At 38.7% G+C, this 23,299-nt stretch overlaps 2 gene segments (V, D, J or C); both read left to right on the forward strand.

The window, feature by feature from the left end:
* The first annotated feature begins 325 nt into the window (after positions 1–325).
* On the forward strand, positions 326–16,344 carry LOC121139529. The segment is given in 3 exon segments: positions 326–408; positions 491–889; positions 16,169–16,344. Coding segments are annotated over 3 exon segments (621 nt in total).
* Positions 16,345–17,509: 1,165 nt separating this feature from the next.
* LOC101834351 lies at positions 17,510–17,994 on the forward strand. The segment is given in 2 exon segments: positions 17,510–17,555; positions 17,660–17,994. Coding segments are annotated over 2 exon segments (381 nt in total).
* The last annotated feature ends 5,305 nt before the right edge of the window (positions 17,995–23,299 follow it).

Below are 23,299 nucleotides of genomic sequence, written 5' to 3' on the forward strand. Positions count from 1 at the left end.
GAAGGAAGATAGATGGGACTAGAAATCTAGGAGAATTCTGGGAAATTTAGGCAGAGAGAGATCACAGAAAGATGCCATACAAGACCTGATGTTACACCCCCAGGAACTACACAGACCTGAGGGAAGGGTAAGGATGCCATTCCTCAGACAGGAGTAAGATTTGGACCTCAGCATACTTTGCCTGACTCATGTGTCCTCAGCCACCTTTTTCCTCAGCTGTACTAGGTCTGTATTTAAAGAAATTCTCTGCTCATGAATATGCAAACCACACTAGTCTGTGGTTGTAAATATAGGGATGTCCACATCACCAACAGCATATGTTCAGTGTCCTTCTACAGTCACTTAGTGCACAGGTCCTCAGCATGGGATGGAGCTGCATTATTTTCTTCCTGGTATCAGTAATTACAGGTAAGTTATTTCCAATTCCATACATGAGGATGAGGCAGGGACTAAGGTGACAATGATATTCACTCTGCATTTCTCTCCACAGGTGTCCATTCCCAGGTCCAGCTGAAGCAGTCCGGTCCTGAACTGGGGAAACCTGGGGCCTCAGTGAAGCTGTCCTGCAAGACTTCAGGCTACACTTTCACAAGTTACTATATTTCCTGGGTGAAGCAGAAGCCTGTAGAAGGCCTGGAGTGGATTGGATGGGTTTATGGTGGAAGTGGTGGTGCTAGCTACAATCCGAACTTCCAGGGCAAGGCCACACTGACTGCAGATAAATCCTCCAGCACAGCCTATATGGAGCTCAGCAGCCTGACATCTGAGGATTCTGCCATCTATTATTGTGCAATAGACACAGTGTTGAAACCACATCCTGAGTGTGACAGAAACCATGGAGGATCAGGAAGCTGCCCTCAGACTGAGAAGACAGAGAAAATAATCCTGGGTGTTTACTCAGAAATATTCATTCTGAGTGTCCCTACCAATCAGAGAGCATGGGAGATCTTTCCTTTTTCTACTATGCTCTTTGATTTCTTTCTCTAAAGGTTCACTCTTCTTGATACACAGGTCTTTCACTTCCTTGGTTAACATTATTCCCAGATATTGATGCAGTTTATGGCTATTGTAAAAGTTGATGTTTCTCTGATTTCTTTCTCAGCCACTTCATCATCTGTATATAATAGGGCCAATGATTTTTTTAGTTAACCTTGTATACTGCCACTTTGCTGAAGGTGTTTATCAACTCTAGGATCTCCCTTGCCGAGTGTTCAGGACACTTATATAAACTATCATATCATCTGCAAATAGTGAAAGTTTAACTTCTTCTTTTCCTATTTGTATCTCCTTGATCTCCTTTTGTTGTCTTATTGCTGTAGCTAGAACTTCAAGTACCATATTGAAGAGATATGGAGAGAGTGGACAGCCTTGTCTTTTTCCTGATTATAGAGGAATTGCATTGAGTTTCTCTCCATTTAGTTTGATGTTAGCTGTTGGTTTACTGTATATTGCTTTTATTATGTTCAGTTATGTTCCTGTTATCACTCATATCTCTGGGACCTTTATCATGAATGGGAGCTGGATTTTGTCAAATACTTTTTCAGCATCTAGTGAGATGATCATATGATTTTTCTTTCACAGTTTGTTTATATGGTGGGTTACATTGACAGATTTTCTAATGGTGAGCCATCCCTGCATCCCTGGGATGAAGCCTACTTGATCATGGTGGATGATTTTTCTATGGTGTTCCTGAATCTGGTTTGCTAGTATTTTATGGAGTATGTTTGCATCAATGTTCATGAGAGAAATTGGTCTATAGTTCTTTTTTTAGTTGTGTCTTTGTGTGACTTGTGTATCAAGGTAATTGTAGCCTCATAAAAAGAGTTTGGCAGTGAGCCTCCTGCTTCTACTGTGTGGAATACTTTGAGGAGTATTGGAATTCACTCTTCATTGAATTTCTGGTAGAATTCTGCACTGAAGCCATCTGAACCTGGGCATTTTTTGGTTGGGAGACTTTTGATGACTGCTTCCATTTCATTACGGGTTCTAAGTCTGTTTAGATTGCTTATCTGTTCTTGATTTAGTTTTGGCAAGTCATATCTACCCAGGAAATTGTCCATTTTTTTAAGTTTTTGAATTTTGTGGAGTACAGATTTTCAAAGTATGCCCTGATGATTCTCTGGAGTACCTCATTGTCCCTTGTTATGTCCCCCTTTTCATTACTGATTTTGTTAATTAGCATGCTCTCTCTCTTTCTTTTGGTTAGTTTGGACAGAGGTTTGTCTATTATGTTGTTTCTCAAAGAACTAACTCTTTGTTTCATTGATTCTTCTCAATGTTTTCCTGGTGTCACTTGATTCATTTCACCCCTCAATTTGTTTATTTCCTGGTGTCTGCTCCTCCTGGGTGAGTTTGGTTATTTTTGTCCTAGAACATTCAGCTGTGCTATTAATTCTCTAATGTGACTGTTCTCCAGTTTCTTCATTTGGGTACTTAGCGCTATGAACATCCCTCTCAGCACTGCTTTCAGACTGTCCCATAGTTTGGGTATGTTTTGTCTTTATTCTCATTGAATTCCAGGAAGTATTTAATTTCATTTTTTATTTCTTCCTTTACCCAGGGATGGTGCATTTGTGCATCGTTCAATTTCCATGAGTTTGTAGGGTTTCTGCGATTTGTGTCGTTGTTGAATTCTAATTTTAATGCATGGTGGTCTGATAAGATACAAGGGGTTTTTTTGTATGTGTGGAGATTTGTTCTGTTTCCTATTTTGTGGTCAATTTTGTAGAAGGTTCCATGTGGCACCAAGAAGAAGGTATATCCCTTTGTGTTTGGCTGGAATGTTCTATAGATGTCTGTTAAACCCAGTTTGGTCATAACTTCTATTAATTCTTTGTTTCTTTGTTAAGTTTCTGTGTGGAGGTCCCATCTAGCAGTGAGAGTGGAGTGTTGAAGTCTCCTACTACTAGTGTGTGAGATTTTATGTGCGATTTGCGCTTTAGTAATGTTTCTTTCGCAAATGTAGGTGCCTTTGTATTTGGGGCATAGATGTTCAAAATTGAGACTTCATCTTGATGGACTTTTCCTTTGATGAATATGAAATGTCCTTCTTCTCATTTGATTGATTTTAATTTGAAGTCTAGTTTGTTAGGTATTAGTATTGTTACACCCACTTGTTTCTTGGGTACATTTGATTGGAAAATCTTTTCGTAACCCTTTACTCTGAGGTAATATCTGTCTTTGATGTTGAGATGTGTTTCTTTTATGCAGCAGAAGGATGGGTTCTGTCTTCTTATCCATTCTGTTAGTCTGTGTCTTTTTATAGGCAAGTCGAGACAGTTGACATTGAGGGATATTAATGACCATTGATTGATTATTCTTGTTTGTGCTTGATTTATTGATGGTGGCGTTATTATGTGTATGTTCTCCTCCCTTTTTCTTTTGATGTTTGGTAAAGTGGAATTATCTATTGCCTGTGTGTTTGTGAGTGCAGTTACATTTATTGGGTCTACGTTTTCCTTCTAGTACTTTCTGTAGAGCTGGATTCATGCATACGTATTGTTTATATCCGGCTTTGTCATGGAATACTTTGTTTTCTCCATCTATGGTAATTGAAAGCTTTGCTGGATATAGTAGTCTGGGCTGGCATCCTTGTTCCCTTAGCGTCTGTTGGACATCTGTCCAGGATCTTCTCACTTTCATAGTTTCCATTGAGAAGTCACTTGTAATTTGGATACCTCTACCTTTATATGTTACTTGGCCTTTTTTCTTCAGCTGCTTTTAATATTTTCTCTTTATTCTGTAGGTTTGACGATTTGATTATTACATGGCAAGGTGACTTCATTTTCTGGTCCAACCTAATTTGTGTTCTGTCAGATCCTTGTATTTTCATAGGCATAACCTTCTTTAGGTTAGGGAAGTTTTCTTCTATGATTTTGTTGAATATGTTTTCTGTACCTTTGAGCTGTATTTCCTCACCTTCTTTTATACCTGTTATTCCCTTGTTTGGCTTCTTCACAGTGTCCCATATTTCCTGGATATTTTGTGTTAGGGATTTGTTGGTTTTGAGATTTTCTTTGCTTATTGACTATATATCCAATACTGGGTCTTCAACCTCTGATATTCTCTCTTCTATCTCTTGTAGTCTATTGGTGATACTTGCATTTGCAGTTCCTGATCATTTACCCAGCTTTTCTATTTCCAGCATCCCGTCTTTCTGTGTTTTCTTTATTGTTTCTAATTCATCTTTCAATTCTTCAACTGTTTGAGTTGTTTCCTTCATTTGTTTGTTTGTTTCTTCTTGGTACTCTTTAGATTCCTTGAGAGTTTTTTTTATTTCATGAATTTTTTGGTTGGCCTTTTCCCCCATTTCATGTTTTTTTGTTTGGTTTTTCTTCTGTTTCTTTAATGGAATTCCTTGTTTCCTCTTTGAGGGTCTCCATCATCTTCATGAAATAATTTTTAAGGTCTGTATCCTCTTCTTTGTCTATGTAGTGCTTTTTGGGTCTTGCTGGTGTTGGATCCTTAGATTCTGCTGGAATCATGTTGGTCTTTCCTTTGCTGAGTGAGCTCTTATTCTGTCTTCTTCCCATCTCTTCTTCCAGTGGGTGCAGGTGGGGTCTTTCTGTCTCCACTGGTCTCCTTCTTTCCTGAAACAGAAGCTGGGGATGCTGAAGGTGGAGTTGGTGTCGTTGGAGGTTGAGGTCTGGAAGGACTGATGTCTTTCCTGTGTGGGCGGTTCCTCTAGATGCCAGGAGCTGAAGCTGGTGTTGACGGAGGTTGGGGCCTGGAAGGACTGATGCCTTTCCTGAAGCTGGGGTCGCCGGAGTTGGGGTCTGGAAGGACTGATGTCTTTCTGTGTGGGCGGGTCTTCTTGATGCCAGGAGATTGCCCCATGACGACTGTGGGGATGGGCAATGAGGGGGGATAGGGAGTGGCCCCGGGGGGACCCATGCTCACCTCTAGCTGGGATCACTGTTGTTTGGGGCCTGGAAGTGCTGAAGTCTTTCCTTTGTGGGTGGGTCCTCTCACGGCTACTTATTTTCTTTAGTTGATGTTGTATCTGGGTATTTTACTGAAGGTGTTTATCAGCTGTGGTGTTCTTGGTAGAGTTTTTTGGGTCACTTATGTAAACTTTCATTTCTTCTGCAAATAGTGAAAGTCTGTCCTCTTTGTTCCCAATTTGTATCCATTTGATCTCCTTTTGATATTATGTTTGTATGGCTAGAAATTCAAATACAATATTGAAGAGGTATGGAGAGAGTGGATAGCCTTATCTTGTTCCTGATTTTAGAGGAATTTCTTTCAGTTTCTCTCCATTTGTTTTGATGTTGGCATTTGTTTTGCTTTTATTATGTTTGGGCATGTTCGTGTTATCCCACATCTCTCTAAGACATTTATCATGAAGGGGAGTTGAATTTTATCAAAGGCTTTTTCAGCATATAGTGAGATGATCACGTGATTTTTGTTTCTCAGCTTGTTTCATTCATATGTTGAACCATCCCTGCCTCCCTGGAAAAAAGCCTACTTGATCAGGTTGGATGAGTTTTCTGATGTGTTCTTGCATCCGATTAGCCAGTATTTTATTGAGTACTTTTCATCAATGTTCATTAGTGATATTGATATGAAGTTCTCTTTCTTTGTTGTGTCTTTGTGTGCCTTAGTCATCAAGGTTATTGAAGTCTGGTAAAATGAGTTTGGCAAAGACCGTTCAGAATCTATTGATTGGAATAATTTGAGGAGAATTGGCATAAGTTGATCTTTGAATTTCTGGTAGAATTTGGCACTGAGGCCATCAGGACCTAGGCTTTTCTTAGTTAGGAGATTTTGGTGACTGCTTCTATGTCCTTAGGGTTTATAGGTCTATTTGAATTGCTGTAATTTTGGCAGGTAATATCTATCCAGATAATTTTCCATTTCCTTTAAATTTTTGAATTTTGTGGAGTACAAGTTTTCAAAGTATGAACTGATGATTGTCTGGATTTCCTCAGTGTCCGTTGTTATAACCTACTTTTATTATCGGATTTTGTTAATTTGCATGTTCATATTCTGCTGTTTGGTAAGTTTGGATGAATGTTTGTCTGTCTTGTTGATTTTCTCAAAGGATCAACTCTTTGTTACATTGATACTTTGTTTTCCTCATTTCTACTTTATTGAGATCAGCCTTCAATTTGATTATTTCCTGGTGTTTACTTTTCTGAGCTGAGTTTGATTCTTTTTGTTCTAGAGCTTTCAGATGTGCTGTTAATTCTCTAGTGTGACTATTCTCAGTTTTCTTCATGTGGACGTTTAGTACTCTGAACTTTCCTCTTAGCACTGCTTTCAAAGAGTCCCACAAGTTTGTGTATATTGTGTCTTCATTCTCATTGAATTCTAGGAAGCCATTAATTTCTCTTTTTTCTTCTTTGACCCAGGAGTGGTTCAATTGTGCATTATTCGATTTCCACGAGTTTGTAGGGTTTCTGCAATTTGTGTTGTTGTTGAATTCTAACTTTAAAGCATGGCGGTCTGATAAGATACATGGAGTTATCCAAACTCCTGTTTTATGCTATATTCTGATGGAAAGTTTCATGATATTTTGTTTTTAATTTGCATACATATTTCTGTGTGTCTATTTAGTATCTAAAATGTATATAGTGTCTTATATAATATCTGTGTATCAGAGATGATCTTAATACAGTTTTCTCATGTCACATTGATTTTGCTAAAGGTGATGAAATTTCCTTATTCTTTCATGATAAATATTCCCCTTGTGTCTCACAAATAACTGTTCTTGATTCAGTCATCTGCTGAACGATATGAAGTTTATTTCATAAATTGTCATAGATAGTGCTGCAATAGACATCAATATCCACATATTTTGAAGTTGTTCCCTTTAGGTCAATTCAGTGATTTTTTCTATGAAAACTTCTTGAATGGAATATATTTATTCTATAATTAGAAAAGAGGGTGTAATTTTTTTCATTTATTCAATTTTCTATTTTTAAGTTTAAATTTAGAAACATGGTTGCTTCACAAGTCAGTTGTAGGTCTGTCTCCCTTTCCCTCACTTCCTCCCATGCCCTCCCCCCAACCCCCTATTATTCAATCATTTTCCCAGGGAGTGAGAGGCCCTCCATGGGGGCTTTCATAGACTGTCATTTCATCCAGGGCAGGGCCTAGACCCTCCCGCCAAGAGTTCAGGGTGAGAGTTCATCTCACATTGTTGGATGGGAGTCCAAAGTCCATGTGTATACTCGGGATGAATACTGATCTACTGCCCAAGGCTCACTAGATTACCTAGGCCTCCTCACTGACACCCACATTCAGGGGGTTTTGATCAGTCCCATGTTGTATTCTGAGGCATCAGCCTGGGATTCAAGAATTAACCCTTGTCAGGTCAGCTGTTTCTGGGGTTAAACCAGCCCAGTCTTAACTCCTTTGGTCATCAGTCCTCCCTCTCTTTTACTGGCTTTCTTGAGTTCAGCTCAGTACTTAGCCATGGGAGTCTGCCTCTTCTTCCATCAGCCACTGAATGAAGTTTGTTTCCCAGACTCTCTGGCCATGGGATTGTAGGCTGGCACTCCCCAGATCTATGTCTACATTCCATATATGAGAGAGTACATGCCATGTTTCTCTTTTTGTGACTGTGTTACCTCACTCAGGATGGTTACTTCTAGTGTCATCCATTTGCCTGAAAATCGCAGGATTCCATTGTTTTTTTTTCCTGCGGAATAGTACTCCATTGCATAAATTTATCACATTTTCTCTATCCACTCTTTGGTTGTGGGGCATCTAGGTTGCTTCCTAGTTCTGGCTATTACAAATAATGCTGCTATGAACATGTTGGAACAGGCATCCATCTTGTATGAATGGGCATATTTTGGATATATGCCTATGAGTCGAGTTGCTCGGTCTTTTGGTAGGTTTATTCCCATTTTTCTGAGGAATCTCCATACTGATTTCCAAAGTGGCTGAACCAGTTGGCACTCCCACCAGCAATGGAGGAGTGTTCCCCTTTCACCACATCCTCTCCAGCATAAATTGTCGTTGGTGTTTTTTATTTTAGCCATTCTGACAGGAGTGAGATGGTATCTGAGTTGTTTTGATTGCATTTCCCGGATGGCTAAGGATGTTGAGCACTTTCTCAAGTGCCTCTCAGCCATTTTAGACTCCTCTATTGAAAACTCTGTATTTAGTTCTGCATCCCACTTTTTAATTGGATCCTTTGGTGTTTTGGAGACTTGCTTCTTGAGTTCTTTGTAAATTTTGGAGATCAACCCTCTGTCAGATGTGGGATTAGTGAATATTTTTCCCATTCTGTGGGCTGCCTTTTTGTCTTGCTGACTGTGTCTTTTGCCTTACAGAAGCTTCTCAGATTCAGGAGTTCCCATTTATTAATTGGTGATCTCACTGTCTGTGCTAGTGGTGTTATGTTCAGGATGCTGTCTCCTTACCAATTTGTTCAACTCTTCTAAGAGTTTCAGTGTAGCTGGATTTATGTTGAGGTCTTTGATCCATTTGGACTTAAGTGTTGTGCATGGTGATAAACATGGATCGATCCGCATTCTTCTACATGTCAGACTCCAGTTATGCCAGCACCATTTGTTGAAGATGCTTTCTTTATTCCATTGTATATTTTTAGCTTCATTTTCAAAGATCAGATGATCATATGTGTGTGTGTTAATATCCGTGTTTTCAATTCGATTTCATTGGTCTACCTGTCTATTTTTGTGCCAATACCAAGCTGTTTTTAGGACTATAGATCTATAATAGAGGGTGAGGTCAGGGATGGTGAGGCCTTAAGACATTGCCTTGTTGAACAGTGTTGTTTTGGCTATCCTGTGTCTTTTGTTTTTCCATACAAAATTGATTATTGTTCTTTCAAGGTCTGTGAAGAATTGTACTGGGATTTAATGGGGATTGCATTGTATCTGTAGATTGCTTTTGGCAGGATTGTAATTTTTACTACATTGATCCTACCTATCCAAGAGCATGGGAGATCTTTCCATTATCTGATGTCTTCTTTAATTTCTTCCTTTAAAGTTACAAAGTTCTTGTGATACAGTTCTTTCACTTTTTTGGTTAGCATTTAATGTTGTTTGTGGCAATTGTAAAGTGTGATGTTTCTCTGATTTCTATATCAGCCCTTTTATCATCTGTCTATAGTAGGGTTACTGATTTTCTTGAGTTGATCTTGTAGCCTGCCACTTTGTTGAAGGTGTTAATCTGCTGTAAGGGTTCCCTGGTAGAGTTCTTTGGGTCATTTATGTAAACTATCATATCATCTGCAAACAGTGAAAGTTTGACCTCTTCCTTCCCAATTTTTATCCCCTTGATCCCCTTTTATTATATTATGGCAATGGCTAGAATTACAAGTACAATATTGAAAAGGTATGGAGTGAGGGGACAGACTTGTTTTGTTCCTGATTTTAGAGGAATTTTGTGAGTTTCTGTCCATTTAGTTTGATGTTAGCTGTTGGTTTACTGTATATAGCTTTTATTATGTTTAAGTATGTTCTTGTTATCCCTGATTTCTCCAAGACTTTATCATGAAGGTTTGTTGGATTTTGTCAAAGGCTTTTTCAGCATCTAGTGAGATGATCATGTGATTTTTGTTTTTCAGCTTGTTTATATGGTGGATTACGTTGATGGATTTTCATATGTTGTACCATCCCTGCATCCCTGGGATGAAACCTACTTGATCGTGGTGAATGATTGTGTTGATGTGTTCTTGGATCCAATTTGCCAGTATTTTATTGAGTATTTTTGCATCAATATTTCTGAGGGATATTGGTCTGAAGTTCTCTTTCTTAGTTGTATCTTTGTGTGGCTTGGGGATCAAGGTTATTGAAGCCTCATAGAAAGAGTTTGGCAAAGACCCTTCTGCTTCTATTGCGTGGAATACTTTGAGAAGAATTGGTATAAGCTCTTCTTTGAATTTCTGGTAGGATTCTGCACTGAGGCCCTCTGGACCTGGGCTTTTTTGGTTGGGAGACTTTTGTTGACTGCTTCTATTTCCATAGGGGTTATAGGTCTATTGAAATTGCTTATCTGTTCTCGATTTTGTTTTGGCAAGTGATAGCTATCCAGGAAGTTGTCCAATTCCTTTAAATTTTCGAATTTTGTGGAGTACAGGTTTTCAAGTATGACCTGATGATTCTCTGAATTTCCTCAGAGTCCGTTGTTATGTCCCCCTTTCATTTCTGATTTTGTTAATTTGCATGTTCATTCTCTGCTGTTTGGTACGTTTGGATAAAGGTTTGTCCATCTTATTGATTTTCTCAAAGAACCAACTCTACGTTGCATTGTATTATTTTCCTAGTTTCCACTTCATTGATTTCAGCCCTCAATTTTATTATTTCCTCACATCTACTCCTCCTGGGGGAGTTTGCTTCTTCATGTTCTAGAGCTTTCAGCTGTGCTGTTAATTCTCTAGTATAACAATTCTGCACTGCTTTCAAAGTTTCCCTTAGCTTTTGGTATGTTGCGTCTTCATTCTCAGTGAATTCTAGGAAGTCTTTGATTTCTTTTTTTATTCCTTCTTTGACCCAGGAATGGTGCAGTTGTGCATTATTCAATTTCCACGAGTTTGTAGGTTTTCTGAAATTTGTGTTGCTGTTGAATTCTAATTTTAAAGCATGGTGGTCTGATAAGATGCATCGAGTTATTCCAATTTTTTGATGCTGCTGAGGTTGGATGTGTTGTCATGTATGTGGTCGATTTTTGAGAAGGTTCCATGTGGTGGTGAGAAGAAGGTATATTCTTTTTTATGTGGATGAAATGTTCTATAGATGTCTGTTAATCCCAGGTGGGTCATTACTTCTATTAGACCCTTTGCTTCTTTTTTGAGTTTCTGTCTGGTATTCCTGTCTAGTGGTGAGAGTGATGTGTTGAAATCTACCACTATAAGTATGTGGAGCTTTATATGTGATTTAAGTTTTAGTAATGTTTCTTTTACGAATGTGGATGCCTTTGTATTTGGGGCATAGATGTTCACGATAGACACTTCATCTTCTTGGTGGATTTCACCTGTGATGAGTTTGTAATGACCTCCTTGATCTCTTTTGATTGTTTTTATTTTAAAGTCTAATTTGTTAGATATTAGGATTGCTACACCCTGCTTGTTTCTTTGGTCCATTTGATTGGAAAATTTTTTCCCAACCTTTAACTCTCAGGTAATGTATGTCTGTGAGGGTGAGGTATGTTTCTTGTATGCAGCAGAAGGATGGGTTCTGTCTTCGAATCCATTCTGCTAGCCTGTGTCTTTTTAAGGGTGAGTTTAGGCCATTAATGTTGAGGGATATTAATGACCATTGATTTCTCATTATTCTTTGATTTCCAATGGTTGTTTTTGGTGGAATTATGTGTGGATTTTCACCCCTTTGTTATTTTGGCTGTTGGTAGAGAGGGAGTCTCCAATGCCTATGTTTTTCTGGTTGTAGTTAACTTCCTTGGGTTGGAGTTTTCCTTCCAAATCTTTCTGTAGGTCTGGGTTATTGGATACGTATTTCATGAATCTAGTTTTGTCATGGAATATCATGTTTTATCCATCTATAGAGCTTTGCCTGGTATAGTAGTCTGGGCTGGTATCCATGGTCTCTTAGTATTGGTAGAATATCTATCCAGGACCTTCTGGCTCTCAGAGTTACCATGGAGAAGTCAGATATCATTCTGATAGATCTGCCTTTATATGTTACTTGGCCTGTTTCCTTAGCTGCTCTTAATATTCTTTCTTTATTCTGTATATTTGGGGTCTTGATTATCATGTGGCGAGCAGCTTTTTTTATGATCCTCTCTATTTGGCGTTCTGCAAGCTTCTTGTACCTTCATTGGCATGTCTTTCTTGAGGTTGGGAAAGTTTTCTTCTATGATTTTGTTGAATATGTTTTCTGCCCCTTTGAGGTGGTTTTCTTCTTCTATACCTATTATTTTTAGTTTTCATCTTTTCATGGTGTCCCATATTTCCTGGATGTTTTGTGTTAAGGATTTGTTGGACTTAGGATTTTCTTTGGTTGATGAATCCATTTCTCCTATTGTATCTTCAACACCTGAGATTCTCTCTTCCTTCTCTTGTACTCTGTTGGTAATGCTTGTATTGGTAGTACCTGACCCTTGGCCCAGCTTTTCTTTTTCCAGCCTTTCTTCAGATTATGTTTTTTATGGTCTCTATTTCAGTTTTCAACCCTTGCACTGTTTGCATTGTTTCTTGCAATTTTCGGTTTATCTTTTTGTCCATTTGTTGCATTTTATGATTTTTTTTGATTTGTTCTTTCTTCTATTTCTTGCATTTTTTGGTTTGGTTTTTCTTCCGTTTCTTGCATTTTTTGGTTTGCTTTTTCTTCCATTTCTTTCAGTTTTTTGGTTTGCTTTTTCTTCCAGTTCTTGTATTTTTGGGCTTGTTTTCTCTTCCATTTCCTGCCTTTTTTGGTTTGTTTCTTCTTCCCTTTCTTTCATTTTTTGTTTTGTTTTTTCTTCCATTTCTTGCAGTTTTTGCTGTGTTTTTCCTTCCATTTCCTGCCTTTTTTGGTTTGTTTCTTCTTCCCTTTCTTTCATTTTTTGTTTTGTTTTTTCTTCCATTTCTTGCATTTTTGGTTTCTTTTTTCATCCATTTCTTTGTTGGATTTTCCTATATCCTTTTTTAGGGCCTCTATCATTTTCACAAAAGTGGTTTTAAGGTCATTCTCTTCTACTTCATTTGCATTGGAATGTTGGAGTCTTTCTGGTGTGGAGTCTCTAGAATCTGGCGGTGTCATATTTGTTTTTCTGTTGCTGAGTTTGTTTTTGTATTGTCTCTTTCCCATCTCTTCTTCTAGTGGGTGCAGAAAGAGCCCCTTACTGGTCTGGTGGTTACAGGACCAGAGTTGATTTTGGTGGGTGCTAGCAAGTCCAATAATCTGGTAGTCCTTCTATTCCTTATCCTCCTTCTGTTCCCTGGACCCACTGGAACAGCCAGTGCCCTGGTCTGCCTGGATCAGCTAATTTCCTGGTCTCGTTGGTGGTAGAGATGTCCTGGAGTCTGGAGTGTTTGTCTCCCACCTGGATTGCAAACTCTGTGTAGTTCCCAGGTGATCTCCAGCACTGGACCTGCCTGAACAGCTGGTACCCTGGTCTCCCTCTTTCCTCTGGTTTCCTGGTCTCATTGGTGGGAGAGGAAATCTGGAATCTGGGGTGCTTGGCTCCTGCCTGGATTGGAAACTCTGTGCAGTTCCCAGGTGATCCCCAGGCACTGCAACACAGGCCCAGATGCAGGGTCTGTTTTACCTGGACCCGCCAGAACAGCTGGATCCCTGGTCTCCCTGGCTACTCTGGTCTATTATTAGAAAAGAGGTTGTAATTTCTCCAGATATTTCATATTTTGCAATTTCTTGTCATCATCATAATCGTCAAACCCACCTTCTGTAAATCAGTCTGCCAATCTTGTCACAAAGTGAAGCAACTGTCTCAGGCCTGAAATCTCCTGATAGTTTAGGTCCTGATGTTTCAACCACAGGATCTGCACAGACCTGAGAGACAGGAAATTCATTACCTAGGAGAGAATTATGATTTGAACGTCAGCATCCTTTGCCTGACCCAAGTGTCCTCCATTTCCTTGTCAAAATGAACTATGTCCTTATTTAAATATATTGCCTTCTCATGAATATGCAAATCATGTGAATCTGTGGTAGTAAATACAAGTATTTCTACAACAAAAACATATGATCAGTGTCCTCTCCATAGTAACTGAGCACACAGATCCTCACCATGGGATGGAGATGGATCATCCTCTTCCTCATGTCAGTAATTACAGGTAAAGAATTTCCAGTTCCAAACAAGAGTGCAAGACAGGAACTATGGTGACAAAGAAATACACTCTTCCTTCCTCTCCATAGATGACAACTCCCAGGTCCAGTTACAGTAGTCTTGTCCTGAATTGGGAAAACCAGGGGCCTCAGTGAATTTGTCCTGTAAGGCTGCTGACTACACATTTACTGACTGTGTTATGCGCTGCGTGAAGCAGAAGCCAGCACAGGGCCTGGAGTGGATTGGATACGTTTATCCTGAATAGGGTACTAGTTACTACAATCTGAAGTTTCAGAGCAAGGCCACAGAGACTGCAGACAAATCCTCCAGCACAGTGTACATGGAGCTCAGCAGCTTGAATTCTGAGCATTCGGCAGCCTATTGGTGTGGAAGAAATGCACAGTTTTGCAACCACATCCTGAGCGCGTTAGAAAACCTGGGAGAGCAAGAAGCTTCCCCAGGACTGAGATGACAGCCAAGATCATTATGCAAATTTGCTTGGAAATAATCATTACATGTGTTCCTTTGTCTGTCATTTTATAGTCTTATAGGGTCTTGGCCAATTTTTGAAAGGACTGTGGGAATAAAGTGATGCTGATTCAAGATCCTCATAGAGTTCACTGTACCTTGACCAACTATGTAACATTGAACACATCCATTGACATGATTCTTTTTTAATAAGGCAAAATAGGACAAACTGTGGTTAGAACTCACCCATAGAAGGACACACGATATGACATAGAGAAATTCATTTAGTTCCTAGACTCTGTCACTCTCCTGGCAATGCTACCAAATGGAAATTACAGGATTCAACAACCTTCTCAATCATCAAGAAGACAGTACTTTTCATAAAAGAATGACTTGTTAATTGGAAATTAGGCTGTACTATCTAGTCTCCTGGAGAGTCATTCTCAAGGTTCTTAATGCTGAGTCTTACCCAATCATTATAGAGGTCATGTTTTGAACAGCGAACAGGACTGGATGGATGGAGGGAGAGAAGATAAGGGTCCCAGTGTGGAAGCTCTAGGTTTTTCTCTGTCTTTCATAGAGACACATGAGGTTACTTTATTAGTTTGAAAATGTTTAAAACTAGTGACTTGGTGTACAAGAGTTCTAACTGAAACACAGTTCTCTCCAGACTATTAATTAATGCAAGTAGAGATTCAAATTTAAAGGTTACTCATAGAGAGACCTACGCAGCCAATCAGGGCCATGGTGACATCTGTCCCCAAGCTGCTACCAATGACCATATCTGGGCCCATAGCCTTGCAGCAGTTGTTAGTAGCGTGGATGTCCTATTCCAGAATGAGGAACAGTTTCCCAAAAGCCAGCTAAGTGCCAGGGACAGTTCCTGATGTCACTGCTGGAAGCCTTACAAAGAGACCAAGCTACACAACTGTCACACACATGCATAGGGCCTCAAACCCATGTAGGCAGCATAAATTGAACTCAGGAGCCTCAAGATTGAAAATAATCAAGGACATGAAATTAGCAAGTAGATGGGATGGGGAAAATGGAAGGACTTGGAGGGAGACGATGGATATGATCAAAATGCAATGTATGACATTTTCAAAGTATAAAAAAGCATACATAAAAAGTAATTTGGTTCAGTACTCTATGGTTTCATTCATTGGAATTTCTTTAATATATTCTAAAATCTCCTGTTAGTAGTTTCGTGGTCTAGAATCCTCCACAGTTTTTGACCCTCTAGAATGAAGTTACTTCAGGGAGTTTGGCATTACATTAGCCAAACAATGATGAATGTAGTTATTCTGAAATCGAGTATATTGGGAAATCTCCATTTATTTATCTACACATTTATTTTTAAATTGTGATAAAACACAAGTGATGTAAAACTTAACCATTCTTTCCCTTTAAGTGTATCCATCAGTGTTATTAAGTTCACATTGCTGTCAAATACCTGTTTCTAGAAAGTTTTCATCACTGCAACTGAAACACTGAGCACTAAACAACCATCCTTCACTCTCTCCTCCAAGACCCAAGTAACTGCAGTTCTATTTTCTGTCTTTATAGATTACATTATTTAGGTTACTTCAAATAAATAGAATGTTAAAAAATAAAAAAGTTAGTCATAGAAAATTACAATGTTTTGAATTACATATCATTGATCTTCAATACTGGGTATCACACACAGGTTATTGGCATTAACTAATGCTTAGCTACAATCTTGAAACCTATGTCTTTCATTTAATACCTTGATTCAACATGTAAAAAACTTTGTTAATCAAATATGTGTTATAATGGCCTCTTGAGTAGCTAATAAGAGAATGTTGTGACTGTGGCAAAAAAGTAAAGTAAAAAAATAAAATAAGGCTGAATTATATCAGAAATGCAGAATTAATTAACAATGGATGTTATATTCTTTCCTCATTGCTAGCTTTTGTCTCTTTCATTTACTCTAGGCATTTAAACTTCTAATATTCCTACTACTTATCTCCTTATGCAGAGCTGGAAAAGCAAACAAGGTCTCTATTTGCTCTTGAGAACCTGGACATCTCTCCACCTCCACATAATGCTGATGAGTCCAGTCCTGAATACCAAGACTTCCATTCAGCAATGCCACTGAAGGCAGACCACTCACATGGAGTTGTTCATAAGTGGAGATTTCCTCGTTGCTTCTAAATTTGTAAAATATTTTTGAGAATGTTTTAACCGGAGTATTGTGTCAATTAATATCCTCACTCAAATGCTTCCTGTATACAACTATTTCTCACTCTCAAATTCATGACTTCTTTATCTTTAGGTAATAATTTTACAGTCTAACTCTCAATTCTCCTGCTCTGTGTGTGTGTGTGTGTGTGTGTGTGTGTGTGTGTGTGTGTGTGTAACATTGAGCTCAGATGGTGGTAAGAGGAAGACAAGTGTTTGGGGATCCAGAGAACAGAAAGATGTGGCATGGAAGGAACTATGTGCACTGAATATTTAAGAGAGGTCAGAGAAATGCTGTCAGTATATTTGTGTTGGGTAAGAGCAGGTCTATATTGTAGAAAGGAATGTCAGCCGAGGAGGAGCTAAATGTTAAATATGGGACATCATAATGTGTTTTCTTCAGTGTTGAAGAATAATCTCAGTATTTATAGTCATATAGTATTTCTATTATTTTTGAGGATCAATCATAGATCTCATGCCAGATATGCTGTACCACTCAGCTATGGCCTCAGCCACATTTTGTAAATCCAGTTTAATTTATGCATTCACTATTCACTGAACCAGTTCTTAAATGACTGTAATGTAGTTCTCTTTCTCTGGATTTCTTATGAAATTATTTAATAATTTAACCAAGACAGGACAAGATCTCATAACTCAGAGTATAATTAAGTAAGGCCAACAACTTTTAATTCTATGTAAAAACATACTTTTATACTAAGTTTATTTACTTTTTTATTCCATCTTTCTTCTCCATTCTGCCTTACGAAGTTTAATACAGACCAAGCATGACTCAAAACTCTGATTCAGCTGCCCCATCCTCTATTCTATCATGCAGTTTTAGGAATAAACACAGAGCATAAAAATGGCAATCCACAGGCTACCAACTAAGCTGTGGCCCTGGTACTTTAAGGATATAAATGCCACTTTGGTCTTTATTTAATCTATGACATCTGCATCAATATTTGTCTTCATTATGGCTCCTGCCACTGCGTCCAATATATTCCAAGAAATCATGCAAATTATGTTCTCCTCTGGCCATGAAAAGCAGTGCTGACACTATAGGTGAGACAGAAGCACCCAATTCTGGACTCACAGGCCCTCCCATTCTGTGGTTACCAGTGAACACAAAACATTCAGCATGGAGTTAAGACTGAGCTGCGTTTTCCTTGTTGCTCTTTTCAAAGGTAATTCATACATAAGGAGAGATACTGAGCATGTTGTCAAGTATTATTGAGAGGTACAGTGGACATTTTTGACAGGTTACTGACAGGTTTCTCTGTGTTTGCAGGTGTCCAGTGTGAGGTGAAGCTAGTAGAGTCTGGAGGAGGCTTGGTGCAGCCTGGGAAGTCTCTGAAACTGTCCTGTGCAGCCTCTGGATTCATCTTCAGTGATTACTTCATGAATTGCATGCACCAGGCTCCAGGAAAAGGGTTGGAGTGGGTGGCAATGATAGAACACAAACCTAAAAATTATTTAACAAGTTATGGGGAGTCTGTGAAAGGCAGATTCACCATCTCAAGAGACGACTCCAAAAGCAGTGTCTACCTGCAAATGAACAACTTAAGAGTCGAAGACACTGCCATTTACTATTGTACTAGACACATTAAGAGAACTTCAGTGTGAACCCTGACACAAACCTCCCTGCAGGAGCGCTCACAACCAACAGGTGGCAGAGATCACATATGGAAGGAACTACAGTGCTGGAGCAGTTGCAGACATAACTGGGAGCTGGTTTATGTGGTCACAGCTGTCACCCCCTCTGCTGATTTCTCAGGATGTTCTCTGTATTTATTGACTTTGAGTCTGTAATAGCAGAGTTCTTTTTTACCACAATTTAAAATGAATACACCACACAGTCTAACATGAATTACATGTAAAATAGCTCACCTTTGACAGCAGAAATGATTCTGATGATGACAAAGAATCAAATACTGATGGTGGTAAGAAGGGAAGTATTGACACATCTTTTTTAATTTAAAAATTTTATTTTTATTATTTATTTTTATTTTTAAATTTAAATTAAATTAGAGACAAGGTTGCTTCACATGTCAATTCCAGGTCCCTCTTCCTTTCCCTACCCTCCTGCCACACCATCCCACCAACCACTCCTGTATCCTCTCATTTCCGCAGGGAGGGTGAGGCTCTCCATGGGGGTATGCATAATCTGTCAGTTCATCCAGGTCAGGGCTTGGATCCTCCTCCAAGAATCCAGCGTGAGAGTACATCTCTCATTGTTGGATGGGTGTCCAAAGTCTATTTGTACACTCGAGATGAATACTGATCTACTACACAAGACTCAATACATTACCTAGGCCTCCTCCCTGACACCCACATTCAGGGCATCTTGATCAGTCTCATGCTGGATTCTCAGCCCTCAGTATAGGATTCAAGAGCTAAACCTTGTCAGGTCAGCTGTTTCTGGGGGTTAAACCAGCCAAGTCTTAACCACTTTGTTCATTAGTCCTCTCTGTATGTCACTGGGTTCGTTGACTTCAGCTCAGTATTTAGCTGTGGGCGTCTGCCTCTGCTTCCATCAGCCACTGAATGAGGGTTCTGTTCCCCAGACTGCCTGGCCACAGGATGGTAGGTTGGCACTCCCCAGATATATGTCTAAAATCCATACAATGCAGAGTACATGCCATGTTTCTATCTTTGTGAGTGGGTTACCTCACTCAAGATCGTTTCCTATAGTGCCATATATTTGCCTGCAAATTTCAGGATTCCTTTGTTTTTTTTCTGCTGAATAGTGTGTAAATGTACCACATTTTCTCTATCCACTCTTCAGTTGAGGGGCATCTAGGTTGCTTCCAAGTTCTGGCTATTACAAATAATGCTGCTATGAACATAGTGGAGCAGACATCCTTGTTGTATGAATGGCATCTTTTGGATATATGACTAAGAGTGGAGTTGCTGGGTCTTGTGGTAAATTTATTCCCATTTTTCTAAGGAATCTCCATACTGATTTCCAAAGTGACTGAACAAGTTGGGAATCCCACCAGCAGTGGAGGAGTGTTCCCCTTCACCATAACCTCTCCAGCATAAATTTTCATTGGTGTTTTGATTTTAGCCATTATGTTAGGAGTAAGATGGTATCTCAGAGATATTTTGATTTGCATTTCCTAGATGGCTAAGGATGTTGAGCACTTTCTCAAGTGCCTCTCATCCATTTTAGACTCCTCTATTAAGAATTCTCTATTTCTGTAGCCCACTTTTTAATTGGATCCTTTGGTGTTTTGGAGACTTGCTTCTTGAGTTCTTTGTAAATTTTGGAGATCATTCCTCTGTCAGATGAGGTGTTAGTGTGATGGTGCATCAAGAAACGGCACTGTTACTGTAAGTAAAAATAAGTATTTATTGTAGAAATTACAAGAGACAAACAAGTTACCCAGATAAGCTGAGTGGTTTTCCACCGAACTGGAAGCCTGAAAGCCAGAAAAAGAGAGCTAGTCTTCTGTTGTTCAGTCTTTTATACCTTCCTCTGTAACGCCCTAGCCATGCCCAAAAGTTTGCCTGGCAAATGACGTAGTTCACCGCCTATGTCCTTATATGTCTTTAGTCATGCCTAAAGTGGGTGTGGTTAGTGGTGCGGAAAACAGCTCTTTTAATACGTCATCTGTGTGCACCTCTAGTAAGTCACATGGGTAATGGCGGCACACTGTCCTCCTACTGTAGTGAATATCATTTCCCATTCTGTGTGCTGTCTTTTTGTCTTGTTGACTGTGTCCTTTGCCTTATAGAAGCTTCTCAGTTTCAGCAGGTACCATGTGTTAATTGTTGAACTCACTATCTCTTCTAAGAGGTTCAGTGTGGCTGAATTTATGTTGAGGTCTTTGATCCATTTGGATTTAAGTTTTGTGCATGGTGATAGACATGGTTCTATCCACATTCTTCTACATACCAGCATCCAGTCATGCCAGCACCATTTGTTAAAGATGCTTTCTTTTTACCATTGTATATATTTAGCTTCTTTGTCGAAGATTAGATGTTCATACATGTATGGGTTAACATCGGGGTGTTCAATTCAATTCTATTGGTCTACCTGTATATTTTTGTGCCAATACCAAACTGGTTTCAGAATTACAGCTCTATAGTAGAGCTTGAGGTCAGGGATGGTGATGCCTCCAGATGTTGCTTTGTTGAGTAAGGTTATTTTTTCTATCCTGAGTCTTTTGTTTATCCATACAAATTTGAATATTGTTCTCTCAAGGTCTGTGAAGAATTGTGCTGGTATTTTAATGTGGATTGCATTGAATCTGTATATTGCTTTTGGCAGGATTGCATATTTTTACTACATTGATCCTAACTATCCAAGAGCATGGGCGATCTTTCCATTTTCTGAGGGTTACTTTAATTTCTTTCTGTAAAGACTCAAAGTTCTTGTGATAAAGGTCTTTCACTTGGTTGGTTAGCATAACCTCAAAGTAGTATTTTATGTTGTTTTTGACAATTGTAAAGAGTGATGTTTCTCTGATTTCTTTCTCATAACTTTTGTCGTTTGTATACAGTAAGGGTACTGATTTTCTGGAGTTGATCTTGTAGCCTGCCTCTTTGCTGAGGGTGTTAATCAGCTATAAGAGTTCCCTGGTAGTTCTTTTGGTCATTTATGTAAACTGTCATATCATCTGCAAATAGTGAATGTTTGAACTCTTCCTTTTCATTTTATATACACTTGATTTCCTTTTGTTGTCATATGTCTCTAGATTGAGCTTCCAGTACCATATTAAAAAGGTATGTAGAGAGTGGACAGCTTTGTATTGCTCCTGATTGTAGAGGAATTACATTGAGTTTCTGTCCATTTAGTTTGATGATGGCCTTTGGTTTGCTGTATATAGCTTTTATTATATTTAGGTATGTTCCTGTTATCCCAGACCTCTCCAAGTCCTTTATCATGAAGGGGTGGTAGATGTTGTCAAAGGCTTTTCTGCATGTAGTGAGATGATCATGTGATTTTTGTTTTTCAGCCTGTTTATATGGTGGATTACAATGATGGATTTTCATATGTTGAACCATGCTTGTGTGGGGCTTTCTATTTGATTTGAAATTTAGAAATGTTTCTCTTACGAACATCGATACCTTTGTATTTGGGGCATATATGTTCAGAATTGAAACTGCACTTTGTTGGATTTCTCCTGTGATGTGTATGTAATGACCTCCTTTATCTCTTTTGATTGATTTCACATTAAAGTCTATTTGGTTAGATACTAGGATTGCTACCCCTACTTATTTCTTTGGTCCATTTGATTGGAAAATCTTTTTCCCAACCTTTAACTCTGAGGTAACACTGTCTTTGAGTGTGAGGTGTGTTTCTCTTTCTTGTATGCAGCAGAAGTATGGGTTCTGTCTTCGAATCTATTTTTTTAGCCTGCCATATTATGGGTGAGTTAAGGCCATTAGTATTGAGTGATAATAATGACCATTGATTGCTCATTTTTCTTTGATTTGGAATGATTGTTGTTGGTGGAATTATGTGTGGAATTCCACCCCTCTTTTCTTTTGGCTGTTGGATAAAATGGGATTATCTAATGCCTATGTTTTGCTAGTTGTAGTTAACTTCCTTTGGTTGGAGTTTTCATTCCAGGACGTTCTGTAGGGCTGGGTTAGTGGATATTATTGCTTGAATCTAGTTTTGTCATGGATTATCTTGTTTTCTCCATCTATAGTGATTGGGAGCTTTGTCGGGTATAGTAGTCTGGGCTGGCACCCATGGTCTCTTAATGTTGGTAGAATATCTATGCAAGACCTTCTGGCTTTCAGAGTTTCCATGGAGAAGTCAGGTGTAATTCTGATAGGTTAGCCTTTATGTGTTACTTGGCCTTTTTCCTTAGTTGCTCTTAATATTCTTTCTTTATTCTGTATATTTGGGGTCTTGATTATTATGTGGCGAGGGAACTTTTTTGTGATCCACTCTATTTGGTGTTCTATAAGCTTCTTGTACCTTCATTGGCATGTCTTTCTTTAAGTTGGGAAAGTTTTCTTCTATGATTTTGTTGACTATGTTTCCTGCCACTTTGATGTGTTTTTCTTCACCCTTTTCTATACCTATTATTCTTAGGTTTGGTCTTTTCATGGTGTCCCATATTTCCTGGATGTTTTGTGTTAGGGATTTGTTGGACTTAAAATTTTCTTTGGTTGATGTATCCATTTCTCCTAGTGTATCTTCAGCACCTGAGATTGTCTCTTTCATCTCTTGTATTCTGTTGGTAATGCTTGAATCTGTAGTACCTGATCGCTTGCCCAGCTTTTCTATTTCCAGCCTTTCTTAAGATTGTGTTCATGGCTTCAGGGTTCATGTTTTACCTGAAGGAACATTCAAGCAGGCTGGACTTGAAGCAGGGGGCTAACTGCAAATGTGACCTACAAAAAAGAGTCTGTGACCCCTATGAATAGAACCCTAGAGGTGAAAAAAAAAAGATTGTGTTTGTTTTTTTTTTGTTTTTTTTTTTTTTTGCTTTTTACGAGACAGGGTTTCTCTGTATTGTTTCGGAGGCTATCGGTCCAGCCCGGAAGATTGTGTTTTTTATTTTCTCTCTTCCAGTTTTCAACCCTTGCAATGTTTGAGTTGTTTCTTGCATTTTTTGGTTCATTTTTCCATCCATTTGTTGCATATTATGAATTTTTGTTTCGTTTTTTCCTCCATTTCTTGCATTTTTTGTTTTGTTTTTCTTCCATTTCTTGCATTTTTTGGTTTGCTTTTTTCTTCCATTTTTTTGGTTTGTTTTTTCTTCCATGTCTTGCAATTATTTTTACTTCCATTTCTTTGAGGGGTTTTTCTATATCCTCTTTTAGGGCCTCTATCATTTTCATGTAGTTGTTTTTAAGGTCATTGTCTTCTGCTTCGCTTGTATTGGAATGTTGGAGTCTTGCTGGTGTTGAGTCTCTAGATTCTGGCGGTGTTATATTTGTTTTTCTGTTGCTGAGTATGTTGTTG

This window comes from Mesocricetus auratus, unplaced genomic scaffold (genome assembly GCF_017639785.1).
Source record: "Mesocricetus auratus isolate SY011 unplaced genomic scaffold, BCM_Maur_2.0 Super-Scaffold_15014, whole genome shotgun sequence".
NCBI lineage: Eukaryota > Metazoa > Chordata > Mammalia > Rodentia > Cricetidae > Mesocricetus > Mesocricetus auratus.